Genomic DNA, 25,326 nt, shown 5'->3' on the forward strand with positions numbered 1-25,326 from the left:
CACGAAGATCCCACATGCCGCGGAGCAACTAAGCCTGCGAGCCACAACTACTGAAGCCCACGCACCTATAGCCCGTGCTCTGCAAGAAGAGAAGCCATTGCAATGAGAAGCCCGCGCACCACAATGAAGAGTAGCGCCTGCTTGCCGCAACTAGAAAAAGCCCACGTGCAGCAATAAAGACACAACACAGCCAAAAATAAATTAATTAAAAAAAAACTAATGTATATTTCTTATCACTGTTATTTGCTTATGTGCTCACACAGTACCTACACTAGAACTAAACTCATACAAAAACAAGTGGGTGGGTGGCTGCTTTAGCAATATTCAAGAAGTGATTAAATTCTTGGTATCTCTATAATACAGCTAGTTACTGATTTCTAAACTGGATGCAATAGGTACCTCTCAAGGGGACTGATAAATCTGAACACCAAAATGCCTTTCCTCTATATGCTACCTTTACTATTCTTGAAAGTTCATGGGAAAAGATTTAACTGCTTGCTGACCTAAGACAGCAATTTGAAGGAAATGAAATCCTTCCTCATTCCTATTCCCCACCCCCTCAGCACTCCTCTAACTAGCTTTTTAAAAAATAATTTGATTTTGTATTTATTTCTTTATAAGCACAACAGAGGTCACTCTTGATAGTCCCAATTAATTTCACATTGTTGCCACAGAGGCACTAAGGTACTAAATTCTCAGTTAACTCTAACAGTCACTCTGTTTGACTGTAAATTAAGTAAATTAAGCAGCTGAGGTGGTTACTAGGCATCTCCTTTCATCATGTCATTAAGATACTTAAATGTTATTAAGTAACTAGAAGTAGTACTGTGCAGTAGTTTTAAGCTTGAGTTTTGGAACTAAACTACCTGGGTTGGAATATCAGTTCTAACCACCTACTAGCTGCAAGACCTTGAGCAAATTATTTTATTTCCTTGTGAAGTTTCATCATCTCTAAAATAGGGATAACAATATCACCTATGTTGTGAGAATTAAACAAGTTAAAACATGTTAAGAGCTTAGACTACTGCTAGGCACATGGTAAATCACCAATAAATGTTAGCTGTTGTTCTCACGTGCCTTAGCTAAGTTGTGGTAAAGGTTTAAACAAAATGTTTATTATCTTTTAACCTTCTTCAAATTCTTTTATTAACTTAGTCCTTCATTTTAGTTCTTCTTGCTCTTATGTCCTATGTGCTACCACTCGACTTCGTACACATATCAATTAATGTAACACTTATCATACAGTATTATAATTATCTGTTTATATATTTCTCTTCCTTACTAGATTGGAAATTACTGACAACAGAAATCCTATTATTCATTTTGCATGTACAGCATTTAGCACACAAGAGAAATGATCCTTAAATATAAGAATCCTATACTTCATCAGAAATTTTATCAGTTTGGGGATAGAAAAAGGGAGGCAGGTAATTGTTTACAATTCTTAGGGTCAATCTGAGTCCATTTTATAATGAGGAAAACGCTGACAGACAATTTAAATAATTTACACAATTTACCAAAGAGTTTCACAACATGACCTAGGAACGGTAGTAAGGAAAATAACATTTATTGATAGCCTACTATGTGTCAGACACTTAGTAAGGTGATATATAAATTACCTCAGTTAATTCTGAAAACCACCCTCCAAGGTAGGCAACATCCCCATTTTAATAAGGGATAAATGAAGATCAAAAAAGTTACTTAACTTACTTAAGTGTTACACTGTAATAAGTAAGCCCCAGAGCCAGGGACTCTAACACCAAAGTCCAAGCTCTTTCCATTATGTAATTCTAACCTCTCAAAAATCATAGTTACCATCTATCGATTCCTACCGTGTGCCAGGCACCATGCTAGGTGCTATGCATTTGCTTGCTATTCCATTAAACCTTGAAAAAATACAGCAAGGTAGGTATTACCTCATTTTTCACAGAGAAAGAAACAGGCTATAAACAGGTAAATAAATTGATGGAGAACTTACAGCTAATATGCACTGGAGCATATATTTGTACTAGATGGGTCTCACTTCAAAGCTGTGCTCTTTTTATGGTAAAATACTGCATTGTTTTCAGACATTCTACAGGGATGTAATCTGCATCTGATTGATTTCAGAGCATTCCTTTTGATTAGGGTTATAAGATTTGCATATTCACTATTACTTAATACATTGAGACTATGTCCTCCACAAAACAATTTGAATACAAATTTTCCTGTATTCTTCAATAAAAATCAACTGTTACTTTTTATTAAATATTACTTTTAAAATGGAGCATGGGATACTGTAAAACCACACAGCCTTTGTTTTATAACCTGCTTTTGCTCCAGGGCCAGATAATACAGAGGGCAAGTTACATACTGCCCCCTAGTGGGCTTCCATTCCTCTACCACTTACTTGATCATACCCACGGCTTTTACCTCCACTGCCCTAAGTCACCTAGTCCCATAAAATATAACTGTCAGAAGTCAATTTAAAACATACAAAGAATTTCAACACAATTCCTGAGCCTAAAACACAAACATGGGCAAAAAGTGAGTGTCAACATGTACCTAGAAATGGATAAGGTAACTAAATATGGCCTAGTAATTGATACAAGCACAGCCTAATGAAGCTTTTTAAAATTACGCTTAGATCAGCTCTAGAAGGAAGCCCAACTTGAGAGAAAAATATAACTAAAAATATATTTCACACTATAACTTAGGCATAAAATTGTAGTATTCTAGAACATGGAGATACACTTACCAGAAAAATTAAGGTGACTATCATTCCCAATCCAACTCTTTCCTTAGTCTCTTATTCTTCATCTTTACCTTCACCTGGTTTTCCTGCCTGTATTCACTCCTTGGCTCCTTGGACTATTCAGGCTTCCACTTCAATACTCCTAGATTCGGCCTTCCCATGTTTAAAAATTATTCTAACACATACACTACTCTCTCAGTACTTTCATTTTAGGAATATTAATGTGAATGGATACTAAGACATTAATCACTGTTAAAAGTAAAAACCCAAGAGCATTTGTATTATAAGTGATTCTGGCAAGTGCCTAGCTAGACGGTGAAGTCACAGAAACAGTCTAAATATGGCTTTAATTTACTAAGTGTCCATATCTTGGCTAATATAAGTTTCTGGAATGTTCTAAGTAAGCCATTGACTTTAATAAAACAGCTGATTTTCCTTCTATTCTCCTTGCCTATGAGCAAATTTCTCATCATACTGGCATTTTTTTAACATTATAAAATAATTCGGTAACTCCTGAATACCTATTTCTTTTTTTCCCCTTTAACTCAGAATACTGAATTAGTTGTCAAATTCTGCTATTTACTGCAACATCTCTCTCAAAATGTTATTTTCTTCTGTCAGTGTGATAGAACAGTTATATAATCATTCCTTATCTGGATTTAGAATTTCCTCTTCCTGGAGTTATCTTCTATCCCTTCATTTTTATAAACACTGCCAGTTTCTTTTTATAGCTCTTTAATGGCATCCTAATTACCCTGCAACATTCCTTCTCCTAATCCTGCCATTCACTTACTAGCTGTGTGACCTTGGATACGTTAATAAACCTCTCTGTGCCTCAGTTTTTAAAAATCTATAAAATCTATATAATGGGGGGAATAGTAGCATCTACTTATGAGTTTTTATGAGGATTAAATGAGACAATATATATAAAGGCTTAGAATAGTGCCTGGCATGCAGTAATCATCATACGAGTATTAGGTTTTTGGAGGGGTGGGGGAAGTAGAAGGCATTAAAATAAAAGGACATGGAGTATAGTCGATTCTTTCAGTCTTGTACCTTGGCATCTTGAGTTGGTCCTCTAAGAATTTTTCCCATAAAGACAAACATAGTTAGGTTCTATAGTAATATTAACACAGAATTACACAACTGTTTCACAGATAAGGGCCTGGATATAATCAAATATTGTAGATTACATTACTTTCTCAGTCATTCCCTATAAAGCAGCTCATTACTTTCACACATTTGATATATTTTATTTCAAGCTCATTTCCCTGCACTGTATTCCTGATTCAATTATCTAAAATAGCACCACATACCCAGAAAGATATCACCTCAAAATGGCATATTTCCATCATTCAAACACCTTTTAAACCCTCAACTTTTCAACTTTTTCCTTAAGTTTTTCTCTAATTATGCTTATTTTTTCACTGACACTTGGCTTAATTACGCCTCCATGGCTGTGCTCACATTATTAACCATTTTTCATCTACCCAATCCCCATTATTCTTCAAAGTCCTTCATCTTCTATTAAATCTTACTATAGCACACATGGATTTAGCCTCTCTTTGACCTTTGTATGGTCTTTACCATATACTTAACAATTATTAAATGAGGCTATTTACTATTTTTGAACCTTAGTTTCTTCACCTATAAGAAACTAACACCACTTGTCTTATTTATTTTAATTGGTTTAGAGGAGCTCACACAAAATGATTTGGTTGAAAATAACGACCATGTAAGGAGGGAAAACCCCTCCAAACCAAACTGGTTGAAATAAATAACTTAAAATACCACAAGCTTTTTTGTAATAATTAATGTATCTTGAATCATTTTTGTTTGTTTTTTTCAGGTTTTATAAAAAGTCCTCTCATTTTAAGATTTCTCATTCATTTCACTCAACTCTACCTGCTCTACACAATCTATAATAGTGCATTACCCAAAACAACCAAAATGTCCAGTAAGGAGGTTGGTTAAATGGACTACACAATACACATAACAGAATCCTACACAGCCATTTAAAATGATGCTATAGAGATCTATTTATTGCACAAAGATGTTCATGGTATACTGTCATGTGGGAAAAAAGCAGCTTGTAAAATGGTATGTATAGTATAATCCTATTAAAAAATATAAATGCATTAAAAGAATGTGAAAGATACATATTAAGGGATAAATCTTAGTTATACCTGGGAGAACCGCATTATGTGTGTTCATTTATTCATTCAATAGATTCTTACACAATGAGTTAGTCACTGTGCTAAGTGCTAGGGATGCAAAACCAGAAATAATCCTTCTGTCCTCAAGAATGTTATAGAACAGAGGGAGACAATCATCAAAACAACCTAGAAATTCAACTATTAAGAATAAATTTTATAAATATTATGAAGGAGAAGTATCTAGTGCTATAAGTATGCATATTTGGGAAAATGCCAATGTTTTTCTATTCTACAATGCTTCCAAGAGTAAGGAGCAGGCTTAAATAAATGAAAATAAATTCAAAATTTACAAAGCAGGAAGAAGAGTCCAATTCTGAAAAACAGATTAAAATGCTTATGGATTGCAAAAGTGCCTCACAGCACACTAAAATTATCAAATCATTTTCAACCAATTTATCTTTGTGCCTTCTACTAAAAATCATCTGCCATCACAATAAGCTTTACTAAATCTGGAGATTCCACCAAAATTTAGGGCCTGTGTAATGAACATAAATTGGACCAGGTTAACTAGGTAAATCTCGATTAACTACATTTAGTCCACCCTACGTAAAGGTTCATAAATCAGCCATGGGTGACACAGCTTTATCCCAAAGCACATTCTACAGAATACTATTCCTTGAAAAAAGCTCTGTATTCAAGTAAACTTGAAAAATACTGGGTTAAACAAAACTAAACAGTTTTCTTCAAGATTTTCTGAAGTCCTTAATATACTGGCCCAGAATCACTTATGTACAATTCTACAGTCCAAAAGGTTCTGAAAACTGAAGTTTTAAAAATAATTTATATGATAGCAAAACGTGACATAAACTGTTATGAGGTTCTTTGTAGTCTTCATCTCATTTAGTTTGTCTATTTCATATTTTTCTGTAGAAATTATACATTTGATTACACGGGCTGCCCTAAGCTCCACTGGGGATGTTATTTAATAAACATTATATATATCATAATACCCTTCTAAAATCTGAAGATTTCTGAATTCCAAAACACATCTGGTACAAGAGTTTTGTAAGATGCACTGTGGACCTGTACTAATGCACAATGTGAATCTGTAAGAGGAATATTTCCCAAACCTGTGACCATGAAGCTCACTTTTAAAAGGAGTAAGAAAGGAAACACTGGATTAGGGTATGCCCCTAACTATAAAAGGCCACAATGTCATATACCTAATAAAAAAACCTCAGGGCAAAGCCTCAGATAGACAAGTGTACAGAAAGACGTAAAACAGATGTTTTGTTGTTGTTATATCATTTTACGTAGTACTGTTATGCCAGTAAGAAGTTTAGTGAAGAAACTAAAGAATTGGCCTATGCTTACTCAGTACTAACAAGGGAGAAGGAAACTGTATTAGCCAGATCCTAGTATTTGTGCCACTGAAAACTGACTTTCCAAAATTTGCCCTGAAGATAAAATGAGAAAGTGTATAGGCGAGTGCCATTATTTTCTTCTACTTCATTCCTATAAGCCTTCTCTTCCCAACAAACAGCCTCAGAGAGCATGAACCGTACTCACTGAATTTGCTTCTGAGTTTTATTCACCCACTTGTCTAGAACTAGACATGCAACTCCCACAAATTTTTTCTCTGATCTACAAACACTCTGAACTTCCATTTTAAAAATGAAGCAACACTTTATTTGCTTACAGTACAAACTCCTTTTAATTCAATCCTTAGGAGTTAATATTTTTATTCTGCTACTGGTATAATCTGTATAGGAGCTACATCAATATCTATTTTATTTTATAAATCATCATAAGCCATAATTACTTTTCAACACATGAATAGTAGGTCATAAATGAACACTTAAAAGCTTTTAGGTGATAATGGTATTAATAAAACAATACTACATGCTTTGGAATTGAAAACAGTTTTTAAATTTTAAAATATTATTTAATATATTAGAGGCTAACATTTCAAAGAGAACTTGCCAAATCAGTAAAACTAAATTTATATAGCCTAATGGATTGCTTATAAAATTTAAAGGATTTATTGTTGAGAGTCACTTTAAAAAAACTGTAGCTTTTTATCATCTGGGTCAATGTGGACCACTTTGCAATTTTTAGTTCAACAAATTAAGTTTTTTTTTTTTTTTTTGCAGTATGCAGGCCGCTCACTGTTGTGGCCTCTCCTGTTGCGGAGCACAGGCTCCGGACGCGCAGGCTCAGCGGCCATGGCTCATGGGCCTAGTCGATCTGCGGCATGTGGGATCTTCCCAGACCGGCACACGGACCCGTGTCCCCTGCATCAGCAGGTGGACTCTCAACCACTGCGCCACCAGGGAAGCCCAAGCCTGTTCTTGATGGTAAAATTTGTACTACTTCTTTATCAATTATATATTACATATGCATTTTAAAATACATTTAACTGTATTTAATGATTTAAATAACTAAAGTATAAAAGCAACTATATCAGCTAAACAAAGTTCACTCCCTCATCTGCCAACTCATCAAATTACTGTCTAATCTTCATTACCTTTGTTACTGAGGGAAGGAATAAAAAACTGAAATCCATAAATAATGACAATAAATCACAACTCATTTTAGTAAACTATTCAAGTTTTTCCCAATCCAACAACTTTTTATTAGTGTTAATAAATGAAGTTGATCATGTGCTTTTATCTCATCTATGCTCTTAGTAACTGAGACATAAATTGATTAAATGGCAAACAACAGGAAAAGCAAAAGCACCTGAGTAATTATAAAAAGAGAGCAAACAACCACTGAAGACTTTATTCATCAGATTTTTTGTTGTTATTGTTCAAACAGGATTGTGGCAAATATAGTGAGTACTTAAATCTGGTGTAAGACAAACTTACAAATCCTGTAAAAAAAAAAAGCTTCATATCTTATTAGTTGATGTAATTTTTCCCTTATAGTTCACATTTTTTTCTGGATATGAAAATATATACTAAAATAATTTTTCAGGAAGTTGAAAAATATATAATGTGGGAAAAAACTAAGACCCAGAAAAATAATCTAACTTGCCTTGGTTTAAGAAGCTAGTTGCTATACACTTTAGCTCTGGGAATGATACCTCTTGATATCAGTGCTTCTTCCATTGCACTGTACTGCCCTTAGCCTGGGGAAAAAAACACTTCTTAAAAATGATGGGAAGCATCACTTATGGAGAAATTGGTCCAGAGAATGTAAAAACATAATGCCCAAAGATTCTCAACTGAGAATTAAATTCAAATGTATTACATCAGTATTTTGTTGTTGTTAGTATTATATATAAAACCTCTTCTGCTCTGGGTTTTAATTATGGGGACTAATATAAAACTTGACCTTTAAACATACATACACACACACACACACACACACACACACACACACACACACACACGTTATTTCATTTTGTCAGTCAGAGCCTTCCATGATGCCTAATTGAAAGCACTACTTGATATATGCTAAAATGTAATTCTCACTCATTTTGTGTTAGCTTACCAGATTTGTGCTTCTTGTGTTTTGCTTTCTTTTTGATGATCAATAACTTATTCTGGATCTCAGGTTTGTAAGACTTGAATGCAAGGGAATGAAGACCTTCGCGCTTTCTTTGTAAGTTTTCATTCAAAACATCTTTCAATTTCTTTTTTTTCTTTTTCTTCTTTTTTGCCCTCATTTTAGTTACTTTGAGTTTCTTGTGGCTCTGCAGTGACTGTTCTAATAGAATATCCCTTACAACTTTGTGGCAGTTAATTTCTGGATGATCACTGTGACTTCCATTTACATGTATTTGGCAAGATTTCAGAGCATTTTCTTTTAATGGACTGGGTTCAGGCTTTACTCTGGAAGCTTCACCATATTTTTCCTGATTTTCTATAAACCTTATTTCACCTGGACTGAGAGGCTCTCCAAAGCCAGTAACTTCCCCTGGGCTCCCTGGTTTCTCTAAATTTTCTTTACAGCAATCAGTTATTTTCATTTCACAGGGCCTACGAATTCTAATTTCACAGTTGGATTTCACTTCCATTTCAACAGAAATGTCATGATTATCCAAGTTCATTTTAGCAGGGCAGCAAGTTGGATCAAAACTAATTTCCTGCTCTTTCCTGAAGGCAGAGGGCAGGCCTTCTCTACTACACCTATGTTCTCCATTACTTGCACTAACATAGTCACACTTCAATTTCTCCAGTTTAATCCGAGGTACTCTTTGTATTTTAATGGGTGGAACTGGAAATTCTGGGGCTTGAAAAGGTCTCTGTTTATAAATCCGTACATCTGCACCACAGAACTGTGGGAAATGTACATAAGCATTCTCCAAATAATCGTAACCAAGGATAACTTCCCTGCATTCATGAATAGGCTGTCCAAGTACAGCATCTTGAACTTCCTTCTGTGTTTCATACACAAAGTCACAAAGACCCTTAAGTAACCACACTTTTTGGTAGAAAGGTAGTTCATGAAAAAGTTTTTCTTCCAATGGATTAACTTCTCCAAGAACTTTAAAAAACTGAGGACACAACCCAAGTTTTTCAGCACAGTTATTGGGATTTTCAGTCTGCCCTACAGCCGTGTACCACTGCTGTACTTTCTGTCTCAGTGCTGCTTCCCAGGTTCTATAAGGCAAAGTAGGTCTTCGATGTAAGGTAGGTCTGCGATGGGGAGGACTTAATAGAGAAGTCATTATTTTAGATAGAAAAGCGTTACACTGAGGCATCAGAAGACAGCGTTCCAATTCGTAAAAGACTATTTCTGGCAAATTTAGAATTTGCTGGGCTAAACAAAGGAAATGCCCGATTGCTGGAATTTCCCACATGGTCTCCATACAAGTTGGAGCTGCTTGAGCTAGAAGTTTTCTTTCCCATTCTTCTACTTCCTTTTGACTAGCTTCTTCTGCTTCTTTTCTTTCCTGCTCCCGAAGCCTAAAGAAAATTTAACAAATTATATTATTATTACTTAAAGTAGAGAATACCATAAAATACTAAATTTTAAGTATGTCATATTTATCTTCAGTCAACAAGGCAATTGGCTGTTCTAGTTTTCACTATCAGTACAAAGTGTCCCATTAGATGTACTATTGTGATTTTTTTTTTTCAGATGAAGAAATACACATATAACTTGATCCTGAGTTTTACTGATGGAGGATTATCACTAACATTGCTACTCAAGGCAAAACTGTTCAACTCACAATGTGTATCAACTTCAAACTAAATGAAAAACATTTTTAAAATGTTTACTACACAAAAGCACAGTTTAGTGCTTTCTAGAAGTAATATGATGTCATGTAAGAGCTGTAAACATGTTTACATCCTTTGACCTGATAATTCCATTCCTAAAAAGTTATTCTAAGAAGATAATTCAATAGAAGCAAAAAGTTACGTGTTTGTCAGTGTTAACTGGAGTTCTGTATAAGGAAAATAAAAATATAAAGAAGTTGTATTACATAACTGGGAAATAAGCTGGATATATTATATAGCCTTAAAATTAAAATTATGAATATTATGCATAAACACAAAAAACATCAGAACACAATATAGTACTTAACAAACAATAGCAATAATGAAAATATGCAAATACTGAACAAGGAGATGACAGTATTCCAAAAATACGTGAATCCTATGTTGATGAGATTATAAGTGCTTTCTTCCCCTTAAAAAGTTCTTTACGGGCACTGCTTTAAATTTTCTTAATTAAAAAAATTAAATTAGATAAAAAGAAGTCTCCGTGATCTTGCATTAGGCAAAGTGTTTTTATATATGGCACCAAAAGCACAGCAACAAAAGAAAAAATAAAGTGGTCACCATCAAAACTAAAAACGTTTGTGCTTTTAAAGGACATCATCAAGTGAAAAGACAACCACGGAATGGGAGAACATTTTTGCAAATCACGTATCTAATGAGAGATCTGTATCTAGAAAATAAAAGAACACTTATAACTCAATAATAAAAGGATAAAATAACCGAACTAAAAATGGACAAAGTAAATATTTCTCCAAAGAAGACGTACAAATGAATAATAAGCCGATGAAAAGATGCTCAACATCATTATCCGTTAGAGAAATGTAAATCAAAACCACAGTACGATACCAATACATGAATTGGTATCTCTCTTAAGATAATGATCTTGAGATGATTATTGTAAGAGAGATACTAACAGCTATTGGTAAAACTATGGAGAAACTGGAAACTTCATACACTGTAAAGGATATAGCTACTTTCAAAGGCAGTCTAGCAGGTCCTCAGAAGGTTAAACATATGACGCAGCAAACCTACTCCTAGGTATATGTCCAAGAGAAATGAAAATATATGTCCACACAAAAACTTGTATATTAATGTTCATAGTAGCATTACTCATAATAGTCAAAGAGTAAAACTACCAAATGTATTTGGTATTTGTATATCCATCAACTGCTGAATGGATAAATAGAAAGAAATCATAAAGATCAGATCAGAAATAAATGAAAAAGAAATTAAGGAAATGATAGCAAAGATCAATAAAACTAAAAGCTGGTTCTTTGAGAAGATAAACAAAATTGATAAACCAATTTATCAATTAGTTTTGGGAGAAACCAAAAGGGAAAAGACTCAAATCAATAAAATTAGAAATGAAAAAGGAGAAGTAACAACTGACACTGCAGAAATACAAAGGATCATGAGAGATTATTACAAGCAACCATATGCCAATAAAATGGACAACCTGGAAAAAATGGACAAATTCTTAGAAATGCACAACCTTCAGAGACAGAACCAGGAAGAAATAGAAAATATGAACAGACAAATCACAAGCACTGAAATTGAAACTGTGATTAAAAATCTTCCAACAAACAAAAGCCCAGGACCAGATGGCTTCACAGGTGAATTCTATCAAACATTTCGAGAAGAGCTAACACCTATCCTTCTCAAACTCTTCCAAAATATAGCAGAGAGGGGAACACTCCCAAACTCATTCTATGAGGCCACCATCACCCTGATACCAAAACCAGACAAAGATGTCACAAAGGAAGAAAACTAAAGGCCAATATCACTGATGAACAGATGCAAAAATCCTCAACAAAATATTAGCAAACAGAATCCAACAGCACATTAAAAGGATCATACACCATGATCAAGTGGGGTTTATCCCAGGAATGCAAAGATTCTTCAATATATGCAAATCAATCAATGTGATACACCATATTAACAAATTGAAGAAGAAAAACCATATGATCATCTCAATAGATGCAGAGAAAGCTTTCAACAAAATTCTACACCCATTTATGATAAAAACCCTCCAGAAAGTAGGCACAGAAGGAACTTTCCTCAACATAATAAAGGCCATATATGACAAACCCACAGCCAACATCGTCCTCAATGGTAAAAAACTGAAACCATTTCCACTAAGATCAGGAACAAGAAAAGGTTGCCCACTCTCACCACTCTTATTCAACATAGTTTTGGAAGTTTTAGCCACAGCTAAAGAAGAAAAAGAAATAAAAGGAATCCAAATCGGAAAAGAAGAAGTAAAGCTGTCACTGCTTGCAGATGACATGATACTATACATAGAGAATCCTAAAGATGCTACCAGAAAACTACTAGAGCTAATCAATGAATTTGGTAAAGTAGCAGGATACAAAATTAATGCACAGAAATCTCTGGCATTCCTATACACTAATGATGAAAAATCTGAAAGTGTAATTAAGAAAACACTCCCATTTACCAGTGCAACAAAAAGAATAAAATACCTAGGAATAAACCTACCTAAGGAGACAAAAGACCTGTATGCAGAAAATTATAAGACACTGATGAAAGAAATTAAAGACCATACAAACAGATGGAGAGATATACCATGTTCTTGGATTGGAAGAATCAACATTGTGAAAATGACTATACTACCCAAAGCAATCTACAGATTAAATGCAATCCCTATCAAACTACCAATGGCATTTTTCACAGAACTAGAACAAAAAATTTCACAATTTGTATGGAAACACAAAAGACCCCAAATAGCCAAAGCAATCTTGAGAAAGAAAAATGGGCCTGGAGGAATCAGGCTCCCTGACTTCAGGCTATACTACAAAGCTACAGTAATCAAGACAGTATGGTACAGGCACAAAAACAGAAATATAGATCAAAGGAACAGGATAGAAAGCCCAGAGAGAAACCCATGCATATATGGTCACCTCATCTTTGATAAAGGAGGCAAGAATATACAATGGAGAAAAGACAGCCTCTTCAATAAGTGGTGCTGGGGAAACTGGACAGCTACATGTAAAAGAATAAAATTAGAACACTCCCTAACACCATACACAAAAATGAACTCAAAATGGATTAAAGACCTAAATGTAAGGCCAGACACTATCAAAGTCTTAGAGGAAAACATAGGCAGAACACTCTATGACATAAATCGCAGCAAGATCCTTTCTGACCCACCTCCTAGAGAAATGGAAATAAAAACAAGAAACAAATGGGACCTAATGAAACTTAAAAGCTTTTGCACAGCAAAGGAAACCATAAACAAGACCAAAAGACAACCCACAGAATGGGAGAAAATATTTGCCAATGAAGCAACTGACAAAGTATTAATCTCCCAAACTTACAAGCAGCTCATGCAGCTCAATATCAAAAAAACAAACAACCGAATCTAATAATGGGCAGAAAACCTAAATAGGCATTTCTCCAAAGAAGATATACAGATTGCCAACAAACACATGAAAGCATGCTCAACATCATTAATCATTAGAGTAATGCAAATCAAAACTACAATGAGGTATCATCTCACACCAGTCAGAATGGCCATCATCAAAAATTCTACAAACAATAAATGCTGGAGAGGGTGTGGAGAAAAGGGAACCCTCTTGCACTGTTGGTGGGAATGGAAATTGATACAGCCACTATGGAGAACAATATGGAGGTTCCTTAAGAAATTAAAAATAGAACTACCATATGACTCAGCAATCCCACTACTGGGCATATACCCTAAGAAAACGAGAATTCAAAAAGAGTCATGTATCACAATGTTCATTGCAGCTCTATTTACAATAGCCAGGACATGGAAGCAACCTAAGTGTCCATCCACAGATGAATGGATAAGAAGATGTGGCACATATATACAATGGAATATTACTCAGCCATAAAAAAAACGAAATTGAGTTATTTGTAGTGAGGTGGTTGGACCTAGAGTCTGTCATACAGAGTGAAGTAAGTCAGAAAGAGAAAAACAACTACTGCATGCTAACACATACATATGGAATCTGAAAAAAAAAAAAAGGTCATGAAGAACCTAAGGGCAAGACGGGAATAAAGACACAGACCTACTAGAGAATGCACTTGAGGATACGGGGAGTGGGAAGGGTAAGCTGGGACGAAGTGAGAGAGTGGCATGGACATATATACACTACCAAATGTAAAATAGATAGCTAGTGGGAAGCAGCCGCATAAGCACAGGGAGATCAGCTCGGTGCTCTGTGACCACCTGGAGGGGTGGGATAGGGAGGGAGATGCAAGAGGGAAGAGATATGGGGACATATGGATATGTATAAATGATTCACTTTGTTATACAGCAGAAACTAACACACCATTGTAAAGCAATTATACTCCAATAAAGATGTTTAAAGAAAAAAAAGCATTTGACAAACTACCAAAAAAAAAAAAAAAAAGAAAGTGGTATATCTGTACAATGGAATATTATTTGGCAATTAAAAAAAATGAAGTGCTTATACATGTTACAACATGGATGAACCTTGAAACATGATACTAAGTAAAAAAAGTCACCCATAAGACCACATATTATATAATACCATTTACATAAAATGTCCAGAAATGAACAGAGATGGAAAGTAGATTAGAGGTTTCCAAGGACTGGGGAGGTGGGGGAAATGGGAAGTGACTTCACAGTCTTTTTTTTTTTTTTTTTAAGGCTGCGCTGGATCTTAGTTTTGGCATATGAACTCTTAGTTGCAGCATGTGGAATCTAGTTCCCTGACCAGGGATCAAACCCAGGCCCTCTGCTTTGGGAGCATGGAGTCTTAATCACTGGACCACCAGGCAAGTCCCATTAGTCTTTATTTTTGGTGTGATGAAACGTTCTAAAATTGACTGCAGTGATGGTTGCACAACTCTGTGAATGTACTAAAAACAGCTGGATTTTATATTTAAATAGGTAAACTCTATGGTATGTGAATTATATTTCAATAAAGCTGTATTTAAAGAAATAAAAGCATATAAGGTTTGGGGAGAGAAATTAAAATGCACCAACAAGGGGAAGAAAATATAATAACTTCTTTCTCTTGAATTTTCAAGAGTGAGAGCTCTTACTCTAGAAAAGATGTATAAAAACATAAAGATGTGACTAATTCATGGACTCTGAATGAAAGTCGAGGCACAGTGTCTGACACTGGCTATTTTTCTGTACTATCATATTGTAATCTGTTAAAACAAATACATAGTAAGAATACTATTTTAGCAATATCAGGACTTTCATTTTATAGAAGAAACTTACTTTTATATTTCTGGCTAAGAGGTCACACTATAACTACCTTATTATTACAGATACAACAAATTAATCAAGTAGTGCTGGTTCATTAAAAAAGCTAATGAAGAAACTATCATTTGTGATTTGGCATTTATGTATATTAATTACATTTAAATATCTAAACAGTACTAGAGATTTTTGGTAAAATTCATTTTTTTTTCAAAAGTGCTTATAGTTTTGGGGAGTTTTAGCTTTTTACTGAATGGGGGTGGTTGTGGGATGATAGAATCTGGCTTCCCCAGCACAAAGCTGGGACTCCAAAAGCCCACAAAATTAGCAGAAGGGTGTACTAGCAACAACAGTCCCTTCTCCTGGCCCCAACTAAGGGACTGAAAGGAAAACTGTCTTCACAATAGGAGTGTTGGATGGAGAAAAAATAAAATCTCTTTAAAGAATTTGTAACTGTAAGCTGACTCATGTGGATTTACTGACCACATTCACATTTCCTGGGTGCTCAAAAAGTTTAACATGGTCTCATGTCAAAATTGTTGTCAGGTACTTGAACAGAAAAAAATCAATTCTCTGAGGCAATGAACCTTATAACTAGATCTTAAGGAACTCCCACACTGATTCAGTAACAAGAAATGAGTTCACAGTCAAAAAAACCCCAAAATATAAAAGGAAATAAGTTACTGTTGAGGGATAGGAAAAAAAGTACGACCCCCCCAAAATCTATAGACATAGGTAATTTAGGAGGTGCAAAATACGTCTAGTGAAAAGAAACTGAAAACAAGGGCAAAGAAAAAGATTATTTTAAAATGCAAAGCAGTTTTGAAAAAGAACTAAAGAAAACTTCTAAATATGAAAAATACAGAAATTAAAAGAAAAAAAAGATTTACAGTTATCTCAACAGAAATAATGGAAGCCAGCAGACAATGGAATATCTTTAATGTACTTAAAAAAAAAACTATCGGGACTTCCCTGGTGGTGCAGTGGTTAGGAATCTGCCTGCCAATGCAGGGGACGTGGGTTCGAGTCCTGTTCCGGGAAGATCACACATGTCGCGGATCAACTAAGCCTGTGCACCACAACTACTGAGCCCGCATGCCACAACTACTAAAGCCCGCGTGCCTAGAGCCCGTTCTCCACAACAAAGACAAGCTACTGTAGTGAGAAGCCCACACACCACAACGAAGAGTAGCCTCCTCTTGCCACAACTAGAGAAAGCCCATCTGCAGAAATGAATACTCAATGCAGCCAAATATTAATTAATTAATTAATTAATATTAAAAATACTATCAATGTAAATATCCATTCGCAGCAAAAATATCTTTCAAAAATGAAGACAAACATAAAGATATTTTCAAACAAAAACTCCATATTTGTGATGAACAGAACCTCATCCAAAGGAAATGCTAAAGGACTTACTTCAAATGGAATAAAGGTCAATGATCCTTACCTGATGATCAGAGATGGGAAAAGAGCAAAAAAGTGGTAATATATAGCTGTATCTATATAGACAGGGCATAAAATAATGATAAAAATGTTTTGTGGAGTTTAAAAAGAAGACAAGATAGAATTAAAATACATTACAACAATAACAAATAAGCTGGGTGAGAAATGATTACAGTTAAAAGTGTTCCAAGGTCCTTGTATTAATCAGGAAAATGGTAAAAATATTGATTAGGCTTTAATAAGTTAATTATGCATATGAAAGTTTCTAGGGTAGGTACTAAAATAACAGACTTTAAACATGCAAATGAGTAGAGATGGAAATATGGAAGGAAAATATATAATAATTAAAAGTGGTGGGGTGTATGTAACTAAAGCAGTACTTTGAGGGACATTTATAGTTAAGAATGTATATTTAGAAAAGAAGGAAAGTTGAAAATCAAACATACGTGTTCATTAAAAGAAAAAAAACTAGAAAAGAACAGCAAATCAAAGCCCCAAAGCTGAAAGAAGGAAATAAAGAGCAGAAATCAATGAAATATAAAACAAATATACAATAGAAAAATCATTAAATTCGAAAGTTGGTTTTTTGGAAACATTATTAAAATTAATAAACCCTTGGCAATACTGATGAAGAAAACAAACATACACATACACAAAACCAATACCAGAAATGAAAATGGGCACATCCTGGAGATTCTACAGATACAGATGATATAAAGATATCATATATATAAAGAAACTTTATGCCAAGAGACAATTTAAATGAAACAGGTAAGTTTTTTGAAAAACACAAACTAACAAAAGTGACATAAGAAGAACAAAGATCTGAATAATCCTGTTATCTATTAAAGAAACTACACACTTCAAAATCTTTCCCACATATGCGACTTCCCTGGTGGTCCAGTGGTTAAGACTCTGAGCTTCCACTGCAGCGGGCACGGGTTTGATCCCTGGGCAGAGAACTAAGATTCCGCATGCCATGCAGTGTGGCAACCCCCCGCCCAAAAAACCCCCCAAAATAACCAAAAGAAAAAAAACTTCCCTACATAGAAAAATCGGGGTCCTAAAGCCTTCACAAGAATTCATCTCGAAAATTTCAGTTAATGAAACAAAGTATAAAACAGGCATGTTAAAGAAGTAAAAGAGGGAGGACAGATTAAAGTCTAACAAACACCCAGTTGGAGCTCCAGAAATAAGAATACAGAAGAGGGGTAGGGGAGTGGTGATGATGGCAATATTTGAAGAGATAATGGCTGAGAATTTCCTAGAAATGATAAAGGACACAAATCCCCAATTCAAAAAGCCCAAGAAAGTAAATTAAGAGAACCACACTTGGGCATATCATAATAAAATAATAAAACATCAAAGACAAAAAAAAGTCTTACAAGCAGTCAGGGGGGAAAATGACAGCTTACATATACAACAATCACAAAAAGATTGAGAGATTTCTCAATAGCAACAAAATAAACCAGAAACAACTATCATTCACGGATGAGGATAAATTAAAGTCATTTTCATTTAGACAAAAAGCAGAACTCATTCTAAGTAAAGTAAAAACTTCTAAAGTGTCTTCTGCTTCCACCTGAAGTAACAAGGAATCACATTTACTCTCCTACCTGAACCAACCATAAAAATCCTGACAAAATAGATAAAACAATGGTCTGTAAGAATCTAAACATCAAGCAAAGGACAGTGATCTCAGAGAGACGGGAAATAGAGAAGATGAGCCCAACAACTGTTGCAGTTACTGCTTTGAGAGAATTTTCAGGCCATGATGCAGGAGGGGGAACCCAGGTAGAGCCTAGCAGACTCCCTGAGTTGAGAAGAAGTCAAGAATCCAGAGACACCAAGGCAGCTAAAGTCTATAGGACATAATACTAAAGAAGAGAGAGCTGCATAAAGTGAGAACAGCAAAGATGTACAGAGTCCCCCTCAAATATTCAGAGCACTGACTAGTGTATGCATGTAAGGAAACAACCCAAAACTAGGTGGGGGAAAACATCCAAAAGATTAGAAAATATAATGTCTATTCCCACAAGCCACACTGGAAAAACTCATAATTCATGGGATGTTGGATAGAATACTCAGAAAGGTCTTGCATTGGTAGTAGAGAATAATTAGCTCTAGACTGAGCACTGTTCTGGACCCAAGTAACAAATCATAAAAGACCCAAAATGACCAAACTGCTTCCAAGTAATTAACTGCATTCCAGAAAAAAAGCTCTAGGAGATTCACAGAAATATAAAAATATCCGGCACCCACCAAGATAAAACTCACAATGTTTGGCATCCAAACCAAAATACTAGGCATACAACAAAGCAGAAACACATGGTCCATAATGAGAAGATAAAAATCAATCACTCAAAACTGACCCAGAAATGAAACAAATGTTAGGATTAGCAAATAAGGCCATTAGAGTAGTTATTGAAACTGTAATATATATGGTCAAAAAGTTAAGTAGAGACATGGGAGATATAAAATAGACCCAAATTGAACTTTTAGAGATGAAAACTACAATGTCTGAGATGAAAATATACTGAATGGGACTAATGGCAAATTAGACATAGCAGAAGAAAAGATTGGTGAACTTGGAGACAGTAATAGAAACTATCCAAATTTCAAGATACAGAGAAAATACTTCTGTAGTATATACTTCAGGAAAACAATGATCACAGAAAGAAGTTCTAAGATGAAAGAATTGAAGAACAAATCAACTGTGAATCATGTGGGTAAATAAACATTATACTACAAAAAACAGTAACAATAATGTTTAGTTCGGCGAGTAAAAAATGAGATAGAGCTAAATTATTCATCAATCATATATAAGACAGATGAGGCAGAAAAGATCAAAATTAACAAGAGAAATAGAGCATATAACTTCCAAGTGAGTGGAAACAGTTTTAAGTGAAATAAATCTCATCTTCCAAAGATGGATGTCAACAGATAATGCCAAACTGAAAAATCAGGAACTAGCAATCAGCATGTATTTAGAAATGTGTAAATAATTACTAGAAAAAATGGCTAAAAAGTTAAAGGTAGATGTTTCTGAGTCATGAAATAGAAGATGAGTTGAAGTAAGGCTGTTGTCTTTAATTAGAAGCCTTAATAGTACTATGTAACTTTTGAACTATACAGCCAATGAAATAAAAAAAAATTCTTCAATCAACTTTTCAAAAAGAATATTAGCCAGGAGATATTAAAGAGCCAATACCAAAAAGATTTATGGATATTATATTTCTTACCTGTTAGATATATGGATATTGTTTACCATGAAATTGAGTTTCTCTGCACTTTATATATACTGAGAAGGGTAATCATTTCTTCAATATTCTGTTGTTAACTAAAGAAAAGGTTTTCAAGTTATTTCTCATGAAATGTAACTCAGAGCTTGTTTAAAAGTTTGGTATAGAAAACTATCTGTTAGAATACCAACCAACAAAAAGTGCATTCATTTAGTATGCTTGGCACAGAAACTGATTTTGGTCAACCCTGTCACAATCAATCATGCTCTGTTTCTGTAGAGGTGAAAGAGTAACAACTAGTGCTCAGGGAAGAAAATGAAAGGAGAAGTTGGAGCAGACCAAGACACTTTTATGGACTTGGTTTTGACTAAAACAGTGCTAGCAACCTTTGGCCAATAAAGGCTAGAGATACGGCAATTTCAGACACTATTTATTCAATTTATAGACGGGGACACTAAGGACATAGAAGGGCGATAAGGTAACTTTCTTAGGCTTACACAGTGATTAGCGTAAGAGCCAGCAATACAAACAGTTTGTCATTGGTGGGCCAAAGTTAGCACCAACTGGCTTACTCTTGGAAGATTAGGCAGTAATTCACAAATTGTGTTGGCTCAGGTGCCTGGAAAGGCCATGACTTAGTTGGGGTATGATGCTGCCAAATGTGGACATTGCCTGAGTTACTCAAGGGCTGCTACTCACTCTTCTGTTCCCTATAAACTAAACCCTTCATGGGAGAATGATGGATTCTAGCCTTAGACCATGAGTACCGAAGAGGCAGGAGAAAGAGAAACAAAGATTGGTCTGGTGTAGGCCAGCGTAACACAGAATAATCCTTTAGACGTAGAGCTGTGAGTCTCTGTCCCAATCCTCAGCAGTATGGTATATACAGAATGGGAGCTTGCCAAAGAGCTCTAGAGTTAACGTCTATAACCTGCCAATTTAAAAAAACTTAGTCAAACACTTAAAATATAATTAAAACATTAAAAAAACCACTGTATTACAAAATGCTGAAGAAAACCACACTCTGCTCACAAGGACAAATAAAAAAGAGCTTTCAAAATTATTCTCAATTTAAAAATTTGTTCTGAAGTGCTGTACTAAAATCAGATAGAGTGCTACATGTTTCTAAAATGTTAGCTTGAAAAATTAAGCCTTCAGTATTGGGGCAATGCTATATGAATGCCTGAGGATAGTTATAAAATCCACATTCACTAATGAAAAAAAAAACGGTTATAGGAAAGTAAGAAAGTAGATCCTAATAGTTCTCATTGCAAGGAGAAATTTTTTTTTAATAAATTTATTTTATTTATTTATTTTTGGCTGCATTGGGTCTCCGTTGCTGCGCACGGGCTTTCTCTAGTTGCAGCGAGCAGGGGCTACTCTTCGTTGTGGTGTGTTTGCTTCTCATTGCAGTGGCTTCTCTGGTTGTGGATCAGGGGCTCTAGGCATGCGGGCTCAGTAGTTGTGGCGCACAGGCTTAGTTGCTTCTCGGCATGTGGGATCTTCCTGGACCGGGGATCGAACCCGTGTCCCCTGCATTGGCAAGTGGATTCTTAACCACTGAGCCACCAGGGAAGTCCCTCTTTTCTTTTTATTACATCTATATGAGATGGTCAGTATAATTAAATCTACTGTGGTAATCATTTCACAATATATGTAAGTCAAACCATCATGCTGTACATCTTAAACTTATACAGTGATGTATATCAATCATTTCTCAATAAAACTGGAAGTAAAAGTAAACATCACCAAATGAACAACAAAAAAGTGTTCCCCAATTTTTTTTTTCCTGGACAAGTTCTCATTTTTGAGGTTGCTCCTTACTGGCTTCAAGAATGTTTACCTGTTACTGTGTAAAATACGAACAGAAGCTGTGCCTAAGGTTATTTTGGTCAGGTATAACTTGGTAAGAACATCACTAACAAGTGAACAGCTTTACAAAAGAAAATTATGTTTTAAAGTATCCTAACTTTACTAGTTTTATAAAGTTTATCGAATGCTTACCATGTGTGAGAATACAAAGAGGTGAAAGCATGGACCACACTCTTAAATAAGAGTTTACAATCTAGTAAGAAACATATACAGAAGTTGTAATCCAAAATAATCCATTAACTGAAAAAACAATACAACACAGTATGTAAAGTGGTAGCATGAAAAAGGAAAGCATGACATTTATTTACATTTTCTAAAATGAGCAATATACAATATTATATTTTAGGAAAACCAACCATTCATATTAAGTGTTCAGTCAAGCTTCTTACTTAGCTACCAACAACAGAATCTCTTCTAGCTAAAGTAGAGAAGGAATTAAGCTCTGTTAAGGGTAACAGAGCCAAACTTAATAGATATGAAGATATGAATCCCAACCACACTTTGAGAGCTTCTCCAGAAAAAACTAGACTTCCACTACTACTTAGCATTTCTGATACTAGGAAGCTAGAACAACTAGAAGCTCCTACCACCACCTTTGCCAAAAGATTAACTTCCCTGCCCAAGACTGCCACCTCATGTTGGTCCCAAGCAATTTCAAGTGAGAAGAGCGTGACTGGTCACAGGCCTCTACCTTAGCTATGAGTGGGTATGAGAATATAAATTTTCTGGCATCTGCTTTGGGAAGTCAGGACTTACAACATGGGAAATTACCAAAATGTTGGGCAGCTCTTCAAAAATGCTGGGTGGTCACAAATGACAAATGTCTACTTCATTAAGTCATTGTTATTTTGTGTTATAGAGAATTTGAAAATAAATCACTTAATCATAAGTCATAGCTTTTTTTTTTTTTTCCTTCTTTTTTCGGTATGCGGGCCTCTCACTGTTGTGGCCTCTCCCATTGCGGAGCACAGGCTCCGGACGCGCAGGCTCAGCGGCCATGGCACACGGGCCTAGCCACTCCGCGGCATGTGGGATCTTCCCGGACCGGGGCACGAATCCGTGTCCCCTGCATCGGCAGGCGGACTCTCAACCACTGCGCCACCAGGGAAGGCCCACAGCTTTTAATTCACAAAAATGTAGAAAACATTTTTACTTTAACTCCAATGATTTCCAAATCAATAAAATACCAGTAAGTTTAGACAAACATGTGAAATGAGTACAAAAGCATGCACACTATTTCTAGTAATCCAAATAGTTTTGCAAAAAAAGAATGGTGAAGAGGTCCAATATTTTTAACATGGCTAGAGTAGACATTAATGATTGAAACTGCTACCTAATGATGTCATATTCCAGATTAACTGAAATTTACTTAAGGAGAGCTAACTTCCAATTTTAACAATTTTATTTTTAAAATATTATCTAAAATGTATTATATATGTTCCTGCTTAATAAATAAAGTATGTAAAATATAATTTAATCTTTCCTTAATGGCTCAGTGTCACCATTATAAACAAAATGCAGTGGTCATGAGTAGCTTAAAGACTATTCCAGCAACTACACTTTTTTTTTTTTTTTTTTTTGGCTGCACCACGCAGATTGCATGATCTTAGTTCCCTGATCAGGGATCGAACCCGGAACCCCTGCAGCGGAAGTGTGGAGTCCTAACCACCGGACTGCCAGGGAGTTCCCTCCAGCAACTACACATTAACCAGCCCTTTCACTCAATTTTCCCAGAACTTTGACTTGTACTGTTGCTGTCTTCTAAATCAACAGTGCCTCTGTACACTAATCGGCCTCAAGATAGGCTGCTGCCCTAACAGCATTTACCTGAAGACAGCCAGACTACCAAGCCTTACTCAATGTTTATTCCTTTCTGTTCAACACATATCATCTGCCATCTCCTTTGCACTGGTTTCCAATGCATCCAGGTAAATAAAGATAGTAGTATAGGAATGCCAGGATTTTGGATTTTTGCAATCTGATTTAAGAAACCATGGTTTGTACGGCATATACTGTACAAAAAAGGGAGACTACCTACTGTATAAAAATTAAAATATAGAGTAGGGATTCCCTTCCTTTAATTGGAATAGATCACAAATCAGAGACCTAACTGTTGGACTTAAAAGATTTTTTAAAATAGTTTACTCTTAGGTTTATGTCTGTCCAGATGGTCACCTAAAAATTATCAGATGCCCATCAGTTAACTGAAGTATTACCATATTATACTATGGACTGGAATTATTCAGCTTGCTGCCAACTTGAATTTCTGATATAAAAAGTTGTTTAAAGCTAATTAGCAGGAGGAAAACTTTACTTTCTCACTTCTTATGCCAAAAGTTTTAATCAAAAAACAAAACAAAAAAAGAGAGAAGCTTACGCCCAGGTCTTAAGCACAACTACTGTAATCATATGATCCTTGCAATCTTCCCTGTCTTCCAATCTGACCTTTCTTTATGATGTTTTCAAAGCCCCTTCCAGACCAAATTTTACAGTAGCTATATTCTCAGCTAGTCTCTGACTAGCTCTCGAGAGGATATTAGATCGATAGAATTGATAGATTGATAAAATTATCATGATAGATTATGATAAATTAATTGTACATAGAGAGGGAGGCTTTGTTTAGCACTCCCATGTATCATACCACATGTTGATGACTAAATGTCACATTTTCCTTCTAAGGACTTAAAACAAATCTTGTGAGAGGCTCAAAAGACATTTAAAAGACTCAGTCTATCTCACTAGTTATGGGGCACTTTATAAATTTTAATACTTGTCATATTTTCAATTATAAAAGAAAAGCATGCTTATTTTAGAAAATTTAGAAAACGAAGGTTAAAAGAAAAAGTCTCACTATTCCTGATACATTTTACATGTGTTTTTATGTAAACTCTAAATTCGGATGCACATAAAGTTAACGCTCTCTTGGTACTGAAGACAGAAAAAGAAGGCAGGTGTGGCAAGGATAGCAAGAAATGTGGGGAAAAAAGGCATATGATGAGATTAGAGAGATAGGGTGAGGCCAAAAGGTAAAAGCAGGGTCTTATAAACTATATTAAGCCATTAAAGTTCGTGTGTGTACTTGACTTGCTTTGTTTTGGGGAGGTGTAAGTAATGGGAAAAGGTAAGTGGCATGATCAAATTTGCATTTGGAAAAGTTCATTCTAGCTTTAATGTGAAAAACAGAATGGAAGGAGGACAACTGTTTCACCAATTAAGAAAAGATTATAGTAGCCTAAGTGAGAGATTAAGGAACTGGATGAAGGCAGAGAAGATAGAGGGTAGCAAATTCAAGAGAGATTAGGAAATAAAACTGTCAACATTTGGGGATGAATTTGATTTGTGTATAAGGGAAAGGAAGATGTCCTGGATGAATCCTAGGTTTCTAATTTAAATAATCTAATAGATACTGGTGCCATTCATAAAG

At 35.2% G+C, this 25,326-nt stretch overlaps 1 protein-coding gene across 5 annotated transcripts in view; it reads right to left on the minus strand.

The window, feature by feature from the left end:
- BRD10 (bromodomain containing 10) overlaps nucleotides 1–25,326 on the minus strand; it is a 104,735-nt gene that overhangs the window by 42,135 nt on the left and 37,274 nt on the right. For 4 of the 5 annotated variants that reach the window (XM_030877146.3, XM_060300912.2, XM_030877145.3 and 1 more), the window contains one exon: nucleotides 8,389–9,806. In XM_030877146.3, coding sequence (XP_030733006.1) covers nucleotides 8,389–9,806 — 1,418 coding nt within the window. Of the gene's footprint in view, nucleotides 1–8,388; nucleotides 9,807–22,034; nucleotides 22,092–25,326 lie in introns of those variants that run through there. The other variant, XM_060300913.2, reaches the window with a different exon arrangement.

This window comes from Globicephala melas, chromosome 6 (genome assembly GCF_963455315.2).
Source record: "Globicephala melas chromosome 6, mGloMel1.2, whole genome shotgun sequence".
In the NCBI taxonomy this organism is placed as follows: Eukaryota; Metazoa; Chordata; class Mammalia; order Artiodactyla; family Delphinidae; genus Globicephala; species Globicephala melas.